An 18057-nucleotide genomic window follows, 5' to 3' on the forward strand; every position below is an offset into this window, starting at 1 on the left:
CTGGAAGGACAGATCGTGAAGCTGAGGCTCCAATACTTTGGCCACCTCATGAGAAGAGAAGACTCCCTGGAAAAGACCCTGATGTTGGGAAAGATAGAGGGCGCAAGGAGAAGGGGACGACAGAGAATGAGATGGTTGGATGGTGTTCTTGAAGCTACCGGCATGAGTTTGATCAAACTGCGGGAGGCAGTGGAGGACAGAAGTGCCTGGCGTGCTCTGGTCCATGGGGTCACGAAGAGTCGGACACGACTAAACGACTAAACAACAACAACTATCAACACTATTAAGAAGCCACAGTTCCCAGAATGCTTTGGGGGAAGACATGAATGTTTAACTGGTGTCATAGTGCTTTCAATGTATAGAGCAAATGTAGCCTTTGAGAGGATGATGATGATGGGAAAAGAGTGATCAGTACATCTTTTCCCATTATACAAGGCTCTCCTTCCTGAGAGCGGTCATCTAACAGTGCAAGTGGAAATATGCACACATAGTAAGCCATACCATAATACAGTAGTCCTCTCCGATAACTCGGGAGACATGTGCTTATTTGGTCCTAACGTGGCCCCTTTGAATAAATGAAGTTGTTGACTTCTTTGCAAGCCGCCGTTCAATACAAACCTAACCTAGGAGTTTGCTCCAGGTAGATGCTGGAGAGGGGGAGGACTACATCTCCCAGCGTCCTTTGTATAACAGGTGAGGCGCAGGGTGTGGTCTTAGACTGCCGAGACGGGACAAAGGAGACCTTGGAGGGGGGAAAAAGTTTTCTGAATCTTGTGGCTAAGATTCTACTGATCAAAACCACAGGATCCCACCAGGTTAGTGAGTAAGATGCCGCAGAAAGGCTGCTTGTGACTTGCTGGACTGAGAAATAACTCAGTTCCCCTTGTTTTGTAAGTACTGAAACATTTTCTTACATTGTTATTGCCTCTGATGATTTCCCGCTGTGTTCTGAGCGGGGATGGGCTACAAACTGAGGACTTTTCTTGTGTCCCCGATGCGTAATCGTTCTGATTCTCAATAGTCTAAGCGTGGGAAGGTAACAAAACTGCTCTGGAAGACCCGTGACCGTCCCTTCTTCTCACACCCACTCGGTTGTATATGTAGTAGAAGTACGGCCTCTTAGATACTCTATCGTGTTTGGCCAAAACGCTTTCTGGCCCATCCTTTATGGTTCAAGAGAGAAAGGGAATAAGATGCCCACGGCGTGCATGTACACAGAAGCAGCTGCCTTTGCTCCCTTCCTCATTCTCTCCCTCCAGGCAGCAAGGGGAAATAAAGAGAGAAAGGCAATAGGAGCAGCTTAGTTTGCTGCAGGGTCCTAAAACTAGTGCCTCGCCAGGAGTCGTGGGCTGGAATTAGGTATGTTTTGTTTTGTTTTGATTTGATTTTTTAGTAAAAATGAATAAATCTGCCTTTCTCTCTACTGAAAGCCTTCAAAGAGAGGATGGGGTAAAAGCAGAAATGGGGTACTCTTGGCATGATGGGCAAAAGGTTATCCAGTGGGACAAGGTGGTGTGAAGTTATTAGATGTGCAGCTATTTCTTTTAGATGTTCTAAGTCACTGCTGCACACAGGAAAGCTTCCCTTGCCTCAGCCGAAGTATTGTTTTATTTACTTGTAGCAAAATGCCCAAGACATTGCTAAATATAGTTCATGATGAGAAATATAACATAGCTGCAGTAATTATATGGAAATTTTGGGTGCAAGATAGCTCTGAAACCTTTTATTTTCACTATAACATGATTTTAAAGTCAGCCCCTGTGACTTGGTGTGTGTGGAATTTTTCTAGTTAGTAGGGTTAGCTGGGCCCCACCTTTCATATTCCACATAACCTACTGGAGCACTTTCAAACAATGAAAAGTAATGCTAGGGTCACAGGCAAGTTTACTTGCAAGAAAATGCCAATGACCTTGGTTGACTTGCTTCCGAGTAGCCCAAGATGTTAAGCACCAATGTAAGAAAGGGGAATTGGGTTGTGGTGCCTGGACTTTTTTTTCAAAGGTAGTGTTTTCTGCCAGAATGCCAGTGTGATTGACAGTCTCCTTGTTCTGGCAAGTAAATGAGGTGATAATGTTTGTGACAGATTAGCATAGAGGAAGTTTGGGGTTGAGGAAAATGAGCAAATGCTGGGTACTGCTTTCCTTTTCTTTGATGTGGTCCTTGTTTCACAGTGGCAGTTTAAATGGAAACTTTTCATTAAAAGTTAAAGGTTGTTTTTCAGCTGACTAGAGATATTTTGTTAAATGCCAGTGTGCTTTACAAATTAAACCTATACTCCTAGGTAATTATATACTGTACTGTATATGATTTTAGTTGGGATGATCCTAATAAATTGGATATTCTGCTAAGTGCTGCTGCTTGCTAGGTGTGGGTGTGTTGTACTCTCCTTTGAGTGAGGCTGTGAAGGCTGTTTTGATTAACTCCTGCATTTCAGAATTTACCGCTGTGCTTCTCTGACTCCTCCTGGGCTGTCCTGCTGTATCAGACCAGATAATATGAAAGAGATGTTTGCAGAAAAGGAATAGGGGGAGGGTGGAGGATGAGGCTGCAGCCTGTGCTTCTTGGCACAGCAGAAGCAGAGATCTTTGGAACACTTTCTTGGCCCTGCAGGCAAGCCTTGGGCATGCAGCAGTTCTATTGTTTCCATTATTTCAGAAGCTGCTGTGGAGAGACAGTAAGAATGCAAAGGTATGTCAGGATGGAAGCATGCCTTTGCCTTCTGCCAGGGAAGTAGGATGCGCTGGGCTAGGCTCTCTCTAGCCCTGGAAGTGTGAGAAATTTCATGGAGTTCAGAGGTCTTCTGGGTGTCCTTACACTGGTAAGTAAACTATCTGGTTTGGGGATGAGAATTACCAATTGCACTAAGGGCACACCCTGCCAGCTTTCTTTCTGCATTCCTATTTGGGTGCTGAACTGGCAGTGCAAAAAGTGTTTTTGAAAGAGGCACTGTTTCTCTGGAGGCACCACCCTACTCACTGCAGGAAGCCAGATGTGAGCCCTGCCCTGCCCTTGTTAACTGGCAGGTGATTAGTTCAGTCCAAAAACCCCACTACATCTGGAATGCAGCACAAAGACACCAGAGCAGTGCTTCTAATTGCTTAGCCAATCCTGGCTCTCATGGGTGACCATCCTGAGACTGCTTTGATGTTTCATTTAGGACAGGAGGCGGTAAACCTATTTCCCTCCAGATGTTGGACTCTCAACTCCTACCAGCCCCAGCCAGCATGGCCAATGGTCGGGGATGATGATAGTTGTAGTCTAGCAACATCTGGAGGGCCACATGTACCCCCTCCAATGTTCTAGGGTTCCCACATGATGGTCCTGACCTGCCCATCGTCCCCTGCATGTGACCTAGTGTAGGAGGTTTCACTCTAACTGAGCAACAGTAGCGTTAGCAGTTCTGGTGTTGAATATGGGCTTCTTGGTTCTTAAGAATTCATACAGGAAAGCATACTTCCATATGGAAGAAAGCGCAGAAGCATCATGTGACAATTTTACACGTCTCCGTTTCATCCTAGTATATACCCAGTGAAACAGATGCATGCAGACATCACATGTAACAATCTGCACATGAGTTTCATCCTTTTCCCTACATAGAACTGTTCCTGTTCCGGTGAATGTATAGGAATGGGTGTGCAGCCCAACCTGTTATCTGTCCAAACATGCCCACAGGCTGGGTGAGCAAAACACTCTGAAATTCCTGCTGCTGGGGGCTGGGAGGAGAGGCCTGAATGTACTGCGATTAACTCTTCTATGTCCAGTGGTGGCCATGCCTGTTGTAATGATTCTTCTCCTGTGTGGCTGCCAAGAAGCGGTAATTAAGCTGCCACTGAGATTTGTGTTGAGTTAGAAGTGGATGCAGCTGCTCCCCAACATAACCCTGTGCATGCTGTAGTAATGAGAGTCTGTGTGTGCCCCCATACCGTGCAAAATCACTGCTTCTCTGTGATTTGGCATTTATTCCAAGAAGGGGGAAAGAATACTGCCTCCGGCCATTTGCATAGTTAAGAGTTCATTTACACATGCCTAAATTTGACGGTGCCTGCTGCCTAATTTTGCAGATGTTAAATGAAAACTGGCCAGGGTGCAAGTCTACTTCAGCCCAAAGAGAATAGTCCTATTAAAAATGGGGGAATGCATAAAGTATGGCTGGGGAGGTACGTGAATGTTTGGGGTATATAGATGCTCTCAAAACCAAACTGCAGGAGACGGGTGTGACTCTTTGCTTGGACAAAGGCTGTAGCAAAGGCCTGGCATTCTGGCATTCTATTAGGCTGATGTTAAAGCATGCTAGGAGAAAGCATGCTAATTTATATGGGGGCAGGAAAAGGGTTGGCAGCCACGACTGGGCAAACAAATGCCTTTTGTTGCATCGTTGCTGTACCAGCTGCCTGGCCCCCTGCATTCTGGTGAGAAGCGAGAGAGTTTAAAGCTTGGGGTTTACATACATGCCACACATTTAAAGTTCCCCATGAATCCCTGGAACTATAGTTTGTTAAGGGGCATGGGAATTGTAGTTTTGTGAGGGATGAACTACAGTTCCCAGAATTCTTGGCAGGGGTGGGATGTACTTTAAATAAATACAGTGGTACCTCTAGATACGAAAGGGATCCGTTCCGGAGCCCTGTTCGCATCTGGAAGCAAACGTAACTAGCAACGGCATGTCTGCGCATGCGTCGCTTTTCGCCGCTTCTGCACATGCGCATGACGTCATTTTGAGTGTCTGCGCGTGCGCAAGTGGCAAAACCTGCAAGTAACACGCTCCGTTACTTCCGGGTTGCCGCGGAGCGCAACTTGAACGCGCTGAATTCGAAGCTTATTGAACCCGAGGTATGACTGTAGTGTGTACAGAGGCAGAGTTCTAAGTGTTCCAACAATACCAATCTGCATCAGACACCATTGCTGAGCTACTATCCAGGGCTAAACCTTTCTGCTTGCTCTGATAAGGAATTCAGAAGATCAGTGGTTGTTCCTAGCAAGCATGAACTTGGGGCCAAGGTTTCCTCAGACTTGTTCTTGGAGGTAGCCAGGGCAGTAGTATGGGACGTTGTTAAGTTTCACGTTATCTTCGCAATAGGTTTCAGGTCAGCCAGTCGACTTCCTTTCTGCAGGCTTAATAATTAAAACGCAGCTCCTGGACATTTTAGCTCAAATCTCTTTCAGGGCTACTTGAAGGAGAGGAGCATAGCGTTTTGCTGTAAGACCTGCCTCCATCAGTACTCCTAATACAATTCCCACTTTAGCCAAAAGAGAGAAGTTGATGAATAATGTTAAGCAAGGTCAAAAGAAAGGCCCAAGGATGGTTCAGGGAGCTGTAAATGTGAGGGAAGCTTGGAAGCTCTGGGTGGAGGCATGGTAAGATGGTTCTGGCCTATGGAAGGCCAAAATGAAAAGAAGACAGAACAACTTTTGCCACATAGAAAAAGCCTAAAAGAGCCCAAAATGTCAACAGAGTGAGGAGAAATAAGTGGGGTCAGCATATAATTAGGAATGCTCTAGAATAAAGTCAGTTTTTAAGGAAGGCTTCCTGACTGTGAGATGAGTCACCAACAAACGTTCCCATGGGAGTATTGCATTCCCATAGTAAATATCTCTCACAGATGGTCTGAGGAGGGGCGATAGCCCAGTGGTAGAACGTCTGCCTTGCATACAGAAAGTCCCAGGTTCAGTCCCCAGCATCTCCAAACAAGGTTGGGCAACCTGTAGCTGGCACCTGCCATCATGGTCTCTGATTGGGGATCATAGTAGTTGTGGTCTAGCACTGAGGGCACCTCTGGTCCTCCAGATGTTACTGAACTCCAGCTCCCATCATCCCTGCCCATATTTCATGCTGGCTGAGGCTGATGAAAGATAAAAATTCAACAACGTCTGGAGGGCCACAAGTTCCCTCGCCCTTACTTAGAACAACGGGGTTACGGTTTCAAGAAGTAAGGGCATTACACTGTTGTTGTTTTTCTTCTGCAGTATTGATGTAGGCTTGTGAAATAATGGGTGTCCCTTGCACCAGGCTCTAAAATTTGAGACCTCCTTCAAAGCAAAAAATATGTTGCAACTCCTCCTGAACCGAGTGACACAGAATGAACCAAGTGATTTCCTGGCTATGGACGTCAGAACTATGGGCAACCATGCTCAGCTTTTATCTTGTGTGTAAAACACACTTCAGGCATCCAGTCATTTATTTCCTTCATTCTCCCATGTGCCCTAAAAGCTTCAGACTTTTCCTGGAACCTGAAGCAGGAGTTCCTGGTGTTTCCTGTCAGGCAGGAAGCACCAGCTGCTTCGTTTGCTGTAGTTCTCAGTTCACAGAAGCAAGTGAGGCGTTTTGTGAGGGAACGATTTAATCCATGGGTAGGCAAACTAAGGTCCAGGGGCTGGATCTGGCCCAATCGCCTTCTAAATCCGGCCTGCGGACAGTCCAGGAATCAGCGTGTTTTTACATAAGTAGAATGTGTCCTTTTATTTAAAATGCATCTCTGGGTTATTTGTGGGGCCTGCCTGGTGTTTTTAAATGAGTAGAATCTGTGCTTTTATTTAAAATGCATCTCTGGGTTATTTGTGGGGCATAGGAATTTGTTCATATTTTTTTTTTTTCAAAATATAGTCCAGCCTCCCACAAGGTCTGAGGAACAGTGGACCGGCCCCCTGCTGAAAAAGTTTGCTGACCCCTAAATTCCGAGTGCTGATGAGGGACTTCTATTCCTCTCCACCCTTAAGAATGTCAGGGTCAGGCTCTCCTTATCCCTTGGAAGCCAAGCAGCCCTTGTGCACTGAACTGCAAAAAAACCACACACCCTTATCTCCCTGGCAACATGTGGCGACAGCTGGTGTAGTCTGATGAAGGCCGAGGCAGTCAAAATAAACTTTAGTGAGTTTGTCTGCTCCCAGAGCAGCGCGGGCGGATGTATGAGAAGCACCTGCATGTGGGTGGGTTCATGAGAAGCGCTCCCCTGCCCTTTCAGTCAAGAGAATGGAGAAAGCCACTCTTTTTCGCCCCTGAGCGGGTGGAGTTCTGACTGTCCTGGAATCTGCTGCTGTGTGTGTGTGTTATCTCAGTGGTGAAATGCAGAGCAAGGTCACTGCACCATGCTGAATTGCAGCCTTTGTCTCGACCTCCGTTTCCTTCCTCTTCGCAGTGTTTTGCTCCTAGCTGGCTGGGCTGCTGTGGCGGTAGACATTTGCCTTCTGTTTAAAAGAGTCTTGCAGCGGGAGTTGAAGGTAGCTTTGCGTTCCTGGTCTTGTGGTCCTCCTTGTAGCATAGAGGCAGCTCATAACTCCAGACCTAGCTTTGCTGTCTGTGGGAGTCAACAGGATTAAGCCAGATCAGTCTTCCTAACCTCAAAAGTCTTGTGATTTCAAATGTAGCAGCGCTGAGCCCCAAAGTGGGGCCACCTCAGCAGAAGCAGCTCATCGGTGACGGGATCCCTCTCTAACTTGCATTTAGAAACGCCGTCAGACTGAACCATGAAGAGGCAAGCAAACCAGTAGGCAAGTGATTGGTGCTGTTGAGGGAGGACAAGATGTCTCACACGGTGGCCTTCACCTTTCCTGCCACCGAGAATAGGGAGGCTGCCAGGTGAGTGACAGTATTTTAAATGATATAAATTAATGTAAATACACTTGGGCCTCATTAACTCCATGGTGTTGGGGGTATTGAAATTGCCAATATGGCGTTTTGTTTTGTTTTGTTGCCCTAAATTGTCTTCATCCTGAAATTTGGTATCTGTGTAATGCTTTAGAGAAGGGATTACGTAACTCAATAGGTAGAGGATCTGCTTTGTAAGCAGAAGGTCTCATGTTCAATCCCCAACATCTTCAGGTAGGGCTGGGAGGGTCCCAGACAAAACTGATCTAGAGGGACAGGTGGTTTGGTGACTTTAGTCAGTATAAGGCAACTTCCTGTGTTCCTGTTCCAAGGCATCCTAGTCACTCATGCCTTATTTCCCTTCAAATGGAAGACTCAAAAGATATTTCCAGAAATCTAGAAGCACTAACCTGGCAACAGGGAAAGTCTGAAAGAGGACATGATTGTTCTCTCTTGTGCTCAAAACAGAACCCAGCCGGTTACACCACTTCCTTGGTAACTAGGAAGTTGAAATGTGGTACCCTGATAACCACAGAAGTCCGAAGGGGGCACTTCCAAGGCTCTCCCTAGAAGGAGGGGGCAAATAAATGTACCACAAGGATACTTCCAGGCCCCCCCGAAAGCTGAACTTTGGCATGCACAAAGTTCTGGACATGCCAACTATTAGAAATACCTGGAAATTGGACATTTTTGTTCAAAAGATGGGGCCTGAGGGATTTACTTCATTGTAGAGGATAGATTCCAGCGCACAGTGAAGCAGACCACACATGTGATGGAATATTGGGAAGTTCTTCTGATTCATCTATGTTTGCAGAATGCAAGCTTTCTTTAATGGCACGAGAAAAAACTTACTGGGACAGGCAGGTGGTCTATTTTAGTCCTTGGCTCCAAAATTTATTCAGCTGTGCACAAGTTGAGAGAAGCCTACGGCTAACTGCACAGAGCAATAATAGATTACTCCACCACATATGTAATTTGCATTCATCCCCAGCATGTTTCAAAACAACAGAAGGATGCCGATCACCCTACCTAAACTTTTAAAATGTTCCTTTCCTTTCATAAGAATTGTCTGATCTTTTGATGAAAGATATTCTACTTCCCATGGTTGAACCATGTGGCAATGAGTTCCACAGTTCCTTGCAGTACAAATGGCAAAGCTTGGAACTGGGAAACTAGAGGTACAGGATTTATGCACCTATGGGCTCTGCAAGCAGAGGGAAATGGTACACATAGATTTCATTAATCTTGCCTCTGAACTAAGGCACTTCTCAAAATCCTTTTCATTAGGTAGAGTGAAGCAGCCCCCTCAGGTGACAGGTGCTGGGGGCAGCAGCAGCTCCCTGCTCCTCTTGAGCTTCCCCTCCCCTAGCCATTCCTCACTGTTGTCATAGGCCCTCTCTTAGGTTTGTTGCCTTAGGTGTGGTGGAGGTAAAGGTAAAGGGACCCCTGACCATTAGGTCCAGTCGTGACCAACTCTGGGGTTGCGGCACTCATCTTGCTTTACTGGCCGAGGGAACCGGAGTACAGCTTCCGGGTCATGTGGCCAGCATGACTAAGCTGCTTCTGGCGAACCAGAGCAGCGCACGGAAATGCCGTTTACCTTTCAGCCAGAGCGGTACCTATTTGTCTACTTGCACTTTGATGTGCTTTCGAACTGCTAGGTTGGCAGAAGCAGGGACCGAGCAATGGGAGGTCACCCCGTTGTGGGGATTCGAACCGCTGACCTTCTGATCAGCAACTCCTAGGCTCTGTGGTTTAACCCACAGCGCCACCCACGTCCCTGTGGTGGAGGACCTGTGTCTAAAACTGGTGGTCCACAGTTACTGCTTTGATGACTGATAATAAACACTGCCTTGTGGGACATCTCTATTCTTAGGCTCTATATACATCTGACTCCTAGCATTATCCTACACATGGATCCAGTTGGGAGTTAGGATGCTGTCTTCTTAGGCAATGCACCAGCTTAATGCTTTAGTTGAAATTCCTGCATTGCAAGGGGTGGACTAGATGGCCCTCGGGATCCCTTCCAACTCTACCATTCGATGATTCTATGAATAATTCTGGATCCTGGTTCTCTGTTCCCCCACAGCCAGGACATAAGTCCTTACGATGAAGGTGCTGTGCACGATTCCTTCCACCAGCTCATCGAGGAGCAGAGCTGGCTGGCTGAACAGGAGGAGGTGGAGATGCAGAATCTGGCTCCCAGAGGCAGAGGTGAGACAATGTGACTCAGTGTTGAGAACTGCTGGGTGGATATCATCCCTCTGATTGCTGCAGGGAAATAGCTGTAATGGAGTGTGATTTGTGTGGTGAAAGTAATTTTTCTTGATTCTGCTTTTCCTCAGAGGCCAATGTGGTTGTAGAGCAGGAGAAAAACCTGGGGAAGTGTTCTGATGTAGCTTCTAAGTTTTCACTTAGAAAGTCAGGGTTGACAGATATTGCTAAATGCACAGCGTCCTAATTTCAGAACATTTTAGCCTCCACTAAAATGCAGGAGTGCTACAGCTAATCAGAATTGTTTTATTTCAGAGAAGCTGATTTTGCAATCTGATCTGTATGTAGTGAAAGTAGAATGAGAACAAACTGTTATATTTTCACGTCTTTTTTTAAATTCCATTTTCAGCCAGTTCTTTCTTCTACAACAACCCTGCGAAGTAGGTTAGGCTAAGACATGGTGACAGTGACCTTAATGACTGAGTGGGTATTTGAACCTTGGTGTCCCTAGCCCTAGCCTGGGCCTCTTAACAACTGCACCACACTGGCTTGCAGAAGCCGGTGAATTTTACCCAAAGCAAAATTCAGTTACTTTGGCAAATACAGTAGAAACAGCTCTGTCTATTCTTTGGATAATACTGTATAATATTCTTTCCAAGGGAGACTATACAGCTAACATTGCTACAGCACTCAAAGACGAGAGCATTGCTACCATGACAAAGACCTTCAAATGGTCTGAGGCATATTAGGCAACTGGGAGTATTAGACAACCCCAAAAAATGGCAGCTGCAATTTGGGGGTTCGTCTTCTAAGCCCAGTCGCCTAATACGCTGGGCAGCTCCACGCTGGGAGAAAGCCGCGTGGAGTGGAGCACGCCGCCCCTGCGGCAGCAGCCAGGCGGGGGGGCGGGCTCCGGTCTGCACCGCGCCGCCAATACCCGGCATATAAGACAACCCCCGACTTTTTAACCTCTTTTCCGGGGTTAAAAAGTCGTCTTATACGCCGGAATCTACGGTATATCGAAAGTGCCCCTATGTAAGTTATATACTATTGGTTTTGCTCTGTTTACTCAGAAACTTTAGATGTCTCCAAGACATAGTGATAAGAGAATTTTGGAATTGTGTGCTTTAAGAACTTCTACATATTTCAGCTGTTTTGTTTTCTTGCTTATTTGCAAAATGATTTATATAAAACACCAGTTGTAATTGTGACAGTAATTATTGTATTTTAAGTAACTTGATGTGCTAGATGAGCGAACCAAATTACTGGATACTGAAGAATGAAATACAAATAACAAAACTATGAATTCATGAACTTGCAGATTAAGAGACAGATTTGGCAGTGAACTTGTGAGATTCTCAGATGTGATTAAAGCTGAGATGTTTTTGGGTTGTTGTTGTTTTGCTTTTTTGTTGTGCTGAATATTAATTTCACTCTTCATGTGTTTTCGGAAGCCTCTGGCAAGAAACACTGGGGGAGATTTCCCAGGGGTATAGACGACTCAGCCTAGATGACAAAATGTGCCATTTAATTTAGTTTATAATAATCTCCCAAGGGCTCCTTGAAGCTTCCTTTGTTAACAGCATTGAAGCTGTGGAGAACTCAAAAGGTCTAGAAACCAAAGAACCTAGACACACACACACACATATATCAATGTAAGGATGGGTTTCCACAACAATGCAATGTCTCAGACCATCAGGAAGGCAGCATAATTGCTGTACCATGCATACAAGTTTCACATATCTATGAATAAGTACATTCTATTAGTGCACCTAATTTTTGCCATCTCTGGCAAATGGTTAGGGCCTTCAGGGGAGAGAAGAAGGAAGTTCCGTTGTGCAAATGGAAGTCTGTTGCACTAGCAGAACTGGAGTGTTGCAATACTCACAGAAAATGCTATTGTTCATTAAAGATTTTCATATTTAATGCTGGACCAGATGGGTCGTATGCCTGATTCAACGTTTGTTCTTAAGTCTGCTGTGGAACGAAAGGTTGGTCCTGAGTTGAGGTTGGGGAGAGAAGGCACACTAAGTTCAAAAGTGGTAGCAAAGTATTTAAAAGTTCGAGAAGCACTGCTTTTATTTAAAACGAGGGAGCATGCACGGAACTGGAAATGAAAAGTAGGTAAGGAGGATCCCTGCTCCAATGGGGCAACACCCCTTCCACCTCCCTACCCAAGACTATGCGGTAAAAATCATTTTGTTCCTCCCTTCCTTCCAGAGAATCTGGCCTACACGGTTTCTCCTCCCCGCCGGCCTGAGGCTTGGGAGGCACCAGGACAGATGGCAGAACATCCGGACTTCTCCTCAGCTACTCTGCGCATCCTGGCCAGCATGCCCAGCCGAACTATTGGTGAGTTGGAGCAAGCCTGCAAGGAAGTGCCTTTGCAAGAGGCAGGGTCTCAGAGTTAAGGCTTTTCAGTGTGGGGCACAAGCGATAGGGACTGAAAGTTCTCCATGGTATCAGACCAGGAGCCTTCCTCTCATCTTCTTTCCCATCCTCTTGCAGGCCGCAGCAGAGGAGCTGTCATCTCCCAGTATTGTAACCGCACTGCCCGGCTGCGCCGGAAGAGCACCCGCGCCCCTCTACAAGAAGTGTCCCGCTCCGCGCGGCCCAGCATTCGGCAGCTTGATCTAGACCTGGATTCCAGCCACGAGGAAGAGGATAGTAAGTCCGCTATGGAAAGCTTGGGGAGATGCACACTCTGGCAAGAAATTGGAAGGGGCCGTGTACTCATTGTGCAGCTGTCTGAGTGATGAGCATTTTAGGGAAATAATAATAATATTATTTTATTTATTTATTTATTTATACATACATACATACATACATACATACATACATACCCCACCCATCTGGCTGGGCTTCCCCAGCCACTCTGGGTGGCTTCCAACAAAATATTAAAGTATAGTAATCCATTAAACATTAAAAGCTTCCAATAATAATAATTTATGGTCACTGTTCTGTGCATATGGTTCACCCTTCCAAATATTTGCATCATTAGAACAATTGGACTTTTTCACCAGAGCAGGTGGGGCAGAATACCTTTCCAGGCCAATGACTGCTCAGAAGACCAACTACCCTAGCCCTTCCAGGTGGCATTATCATTTATGGCCCTGTCTCAAGAAAAGGCACAGGGTCAGCCTTGCCAGGAAAGGCCATGGAACAAACACTTTTCCAGAGCTGCAGAATCCAGTGTGTGGTTTATTTCTTGTTTTCTGTACGACTTGTTTTTTTTAATACCCAGTTCAAAATGTGTAAGGAAGGGGAGCCAAGGAGGTACTTTTTTCTTTTTGACATTTTCTCTCTTTTGCCAAAATGCCTGCCATTGGAAATGCAGCTGGGTTTACCTCCTCCAGCAGTGGCCTTTAAACATCCTGTATACTTCCCTCCCTAGACAAACGCAGCCTGCTGGTGAAAGAACTCCGGAGCCTGCCAGCCAGCCAGCGCATCAGCACGCTGAGAACAATGCCTCTAAGCCTGGGCGAGAAGTGCAAGCTGAGGTCAGTGCCTTTAAGCCATTTCAGCACTACTAAAATGGGCAGGAATGAGATTCAGTGGCACTCGCCCTGTGCAATGCCCTCCCACCAGATGTCAAGGAAATAAACAGCTACCTGACTTTTAGAAGACATCTGAAAGCAGCCCTCTTTAGGGAAGTTTTTAATGTTTGATCTTTTATTGTGTTTTTAATATTCTGTTGGAAGCTGCCCAGAATGGCTGGGGAGGCCCAGCCAGATGGGCGGGTTATAAGTAATAAATAATAATAATAATAATAATAATAATAATAATAATAATAATAATTAATTATTGCAATCAAGGGAGCAGTTGGTGAGTGTGCTGAACGACATGAGGAGCTTGTACATCTCATCTAAAGAGCAGCTTTTTGCAATGATTCTATAAAAATCCGTTTGTCTGTCCCTTTGTAGGCAGGAATCAAGTGGGTACTCAGGCACCTTGATGAAACCCAAGACAAGAGCTCCTTTGTCACATTGCAGCCGGCTTAAATACCACATCATCATAGTAAGTCATGAACTTCACCTGCCCTGCATAGTCCTGGGCCACATCTGTGCCATACCTTTAAAACACTTTAATACCCCATTATTATTATTATTATTATTATTATTATTATTTACAATAGAACAGCATAGCACCAGCCCTTTCCTTGAAAACAGTCAGTTCCCAAAAGCCTGTTGGGAACTGGCTTCACCTTCAGGCAGAAGGACAACAAGGAGGTGCCAACAAGCAGGTCTAGCTTCTCTAGGGAGAGAGTGTCAAAGTCCGGGAGAAGCCACTGAGAAGGCTCTCTCCAGCGTCCCTTCCAAGCGTGCCTGTGAGAATGGCGGGACTGAGAGAAAGGCCTCCCCTGAATATCTCGGAACCCAAGCAGCGGTTCATGGCTTCCTGCAAAGAATCCTGGGAACTGTAGTTTGTTAAGGGTACTGAGTGGTATTAGGACACCTCAGTTCCCCTCACAGAGCCACAGTAGTGGTTTAACAATCAAGCCCTCTTCTTGGTGAACCCTGGGAATTGCATCTCTATGAAGCATATAGGGGTCTCCTAGCAACCTGCAGCACCCTTAACAAACTACAGTTCCCAGGATTTGTTTGGAGGAAGCCGTGACTATTAAAGTGGTATACTACTGATTTAAATATATGCTTTAGAAGTAGGCCTGGAAAGGTCAGCCTGCTTTGGCACCACCAGCTGCCCCCAGAAAGAGAGAAGAATCTCTGCTTACGCCCATTGAAGGTGCTGCTAAATGAGGGCATAACTTTACCAACACCCTTTCTAGATACAAGGTTGCCTAATTGAGGCCAATTCTTTTCATACAACTAATGAAATCCCTCATTTGTCCATACAACAGCTTCCCAAGCACTTCATTAGTACAGTGGTACCTCGGGTTACATACGCTTCAGGTTACAGACTCTGCTAACCCAGAAATATTACCTCGGGTTAAAAACTTTGCTTCAGGATGAGAACAGGTACCACTGTATATCTATATTGTGAGGAGAAAAACAGACTCAGGGGCCTCTCTGAGAAGAAGTGTGGCCTCCAGAATCTTCCTTGCATAGCTGTGGAAATATCCATCAGAATCCTTCTAAGAAATCCACGGGGTAGTTAAGGATTTGAGTCGGCCCAACTTTTGCCAGTTACAGAGTTTATGTTAATGCCATCAAGGCATTAAAATGTTTTAGGAGCCTCTTTCTAAGTTTCTTCTAGTGCCGTTAGAATGTTGTACTCAAGGCCTGGCTTCAAATTCCCACTCAGACATGAAGCTCTCTTGCTGACTTTGGGCCAGTAGCTTGACCTACCTCACAGGATTGTTGCGGGAATGAGATTTTTGTTTCGGCGGGGGGGGGGGGGGAGAATCATGTACATTACCTTGACCTCCTTCAAGGAAAGGTGGGATAGAAATGAAGTAAATAGATAATGGAAGGCTTATGTCAGCTTTCTCTTCAACACAAGTTCATTTTTGGCTCTGCTCGCATTTTGAGAAGGCACCATGTTAGGTTCCAAGCTGGGCTGGGAGAGGAGGCACTTAATATTCTTATGACATTCTTACTGTGCCACATGCAAAGCAAATATTTACTCATTTTGTGCCGCACCCCAGTGAGCTAGAACATTGTAATTCACACTTCAGAGATTGTGGTCCAGTGGTTTGCTCAAAACAGGCGGTGACTGCATGTTTCACATAATGTAGTGGCTCCCAAACTTCTCCCCCCGACAGACCACTTGAAAATGGCTGAGGGTCTTGGTGGGACCACTTAATGGATTTTCTGCCTCTTGTGGCAGCTGCAGTTCCATAGAATTCAAAGGGTGATACGATAAAACACAATATAAGAAATAAGCGATGAAAATACAGTTAAAAATTAATACGAATATCCAATGTGATTGATGTGGCATCTCCCATCTTCAACCACAAATTCACAGATGCTCAGCAGACCCCCTGAATGAAACTAGCAGACCACAGTTTGGGAACACAATGACACATTGGAATGCAGTGGATTTACTTATCTTGCCAAGGCTAACGGGAAGGAGTCCAGTAGGGTTGGGCTGGATGCTTAGTCGAGTGTAGCTCAGGTGCTTGGGAGTCAACTAAATAGTTGCACTAATGCAAGGGGATTTCCTCCCTCTCCTTCTCCTCTTGCACATGACCTGGACCCTCACCAGGACATGGAACGATCTGCTTAACTGTGTGTTGGTGAAACATGCCTGTAGGACCCCAACCAATGGCTTGCTGAAAGCTACCATCTCTTCAGCTGAAGGGCTTCTCTGATCAAAGGCTGCTTTCTCTGCAGGGGTTCCGGAATCTCTGGTACAGCCTTCTGTCCCTCCGTCACACCCTCCAGCCCTGGCATTATTCCCTCAAGCAGATCAGTGGTCGCTTTGGGTCCAGCATCCTCTCCTACTTCCTGTTCCTCAAGACTTTGCTCATGTTCAATCTCTTCTTGTTTCTGCTCCTGCTGGTCTTCGTGGTTGCCGTGCAGGCTGCTTACCCTCCTACAACACCCAACAGCAAAGCCTTCACAGGGCTTGAGCCCCTCACTGGAGCGGTAAGCATTTGTCGAATACATCTGATGTCCCTTTGCTGCCACTGGACTAAAGCAGCATACTTCTAATCGTGGCATGTGTGGAGTGATACTAAAAACGGGGGTGAGTAAACTGTGGCCATTCAGATTTCCTAGGAGTTTGATTCCCATCAGGCCCAGACAGCACAGGCAGTGGTCAGACACGATAGGAGCTGTAGTCCAGCAAGATTGGGAGGGCCACAAATCCCCCATCACAACGTAAAATATGCCTTTCTCCTTATTCCAACACTACTTCTGGAAACAATTGCACAGCAGAGGTGTTTGCTTAGCCCATGAGGGTTTTAAAAACCCCAGACTCCTCTGAGAAGAAATGGGGGAATTGTGAGTACAGTGGTACCTTGGGTTACATATGCTTCAGGTTACAGACATTTCAGGTTACAAACTCTGCTAACCCAAAAATAGTACCTTGGGTTAAGAACTTTGCTTCAGGATGAGAACAGAAATCACGTGGTGGCAGCACAGCGACAGCGGAGGCCCCATTAGCTAAAGTGGTGCTTCAGGTTAAGAACAGTTTCAGGTTAAGAACGGACCTCCGGAACGAATTAAGTACTTAACCCGAGGTCATCAGTGTCATCAGTGGTTGTGTCAAGCATGCATGCGCGAGCCATCCCCATGTTGCTGTGCCCAAGTTCCTTGGGCAAAGAGTAAAGCACTTGAAGGACTGGAAACCATTTCTCTCTTCTCCTTGCAGGGCTACTTCAATCACACATTGATGTATTACGGCTACTACAGTAACTTCACACTGAATGACCCCTGCGCATTCAGCCCTAACAGCAGCACAAATTGCAGGCAGGGCAGGCCTGTCCATCTGCCATACAATATGCCACTGGCTTACGTGTTAGCCACCGGCATCTCCTTCTTTGTGACCTGCCTTCTGCTGGTGTACAGGTGAGATGATACGGGTTTCAGGAGTTTGCTTTGCTTTTTCTCTTACACAGGATCTGTACTCAACCTTTTCATTTTGTCTTTCCTTCTTGGTTGCATTTAGAAAATGTCTAGGTATCTTCCATATTCTGCATCCTTCCTGATTTTTTACAATTCCCTGAAAATAATATTAATTTTATTATTTATACTTCACCCTTCTGGCTGGGTTTCCCCAACCACTCTGGGGAAAACAGAGGTGCTGGGCTCCAAATAACACTTCCTCATTCCCATCAGTATTTCTTACTGCTTTTTTTTGCTGCAGTCTGGTACACCCAACCTTCTCAAACCTGGTATCCTCCCATATAATTATAAATTCAGCTCCCCATCATTCCCAGAAGGCAGAGCTGATGGTCAGGGATTGTGGAAATTGCAATCCAGCAGCATTTTGAGGCCTCTAGGATGGGAAGGATTGCAGCAGCAACAACAAAGCAATCAAGAAGGGTTCATAATTGCCATTCAAATGTGATAGCATATATTGCAAGTCTAAATAGTAACATATTTTGTTAAATCTGCAGTCTTGTAAGCAGTTTACAAGAAATGTTAAAAATTATAATAGAACAGTTAAAACCTATTTTTAAAGATATTTTTTTAAAAAAACAGTTAAAAAGATTTAAACATGTCACCATTTTACAAAAATGATTTAAGTAAGCAGCAAAAAGAGCACAGCAAAGGTGCCAGTCTGGTGTCAATAGGCAGGGAGTTTCAAAGCGTTGTTGCTACCGTGTTATAAGATGGATTTCTCAGAACTGCAGA

General features: G+C 45.6%; 1 protein-coding gene across 7 annotated transcripts in view; it reads left to right on the forward strand.

Annotated features, from left to right (window-relative positions):
- Positions 1-680: 680 nt before the first annotated feature.
- TMC6 (transmembrane channel like 6) overlaps positions 681-18057 on the forward strand; it is a 28550-nt gene continuing 11173 nt past the window's right edge. For 2 of the 7 annotated variants that reach the window (XM_080993703.1, XM_080993709.1), the window contains exons 1-9: positions 681-815; positions 7442-7573; positions 9672-9796; positions 12017-12148; positions 12305-12463; positions 13191-13296; positions 13720-13813; positions 16090-16344; positions 17072-17268. In XM_080993703.1, the coding sequence (XP_080849829.1) occupies positions 7518-7573; positions 9672-9796; positions 12017-12148; positions 12305-12463; positions 13191-13296; positions 13720-13813; positions 16090-16344; positions 17072-17268 (1124 nt within the window). In that variant the 5' untranslated portion in view covers positions 681-815; positions 7442-7517. Of the gene's footprint in view, positions 891-939; positions 1360-2655; positions 2819-5502; positions 7216-7441; positions 7574-9671; positions 9797-12016; positions 12149-12304; positions 12464-13190; positions 13297-13719; positions 13814-16089; positions 16345-17071; positions 17269-18057 lie in introns of those variants that run through there. The other 5 variants (XM_080993704.1, XM_080993705.1, XM_080993706.1 and 2 more) reach the window with 5 other exon arrangements.

This window comes from Podarcis pityusensis, assembly GCF_964106645.2.
Source record: "Podarcis pityusensis genome assembly, chromosome: 2".
Taxonomy (NCBI): Eukaryota; Metazoa; Chordata; class Lepidosauria; order Squamata; family Lacertidae; genus Podarcis; species Podarcis pityusensis.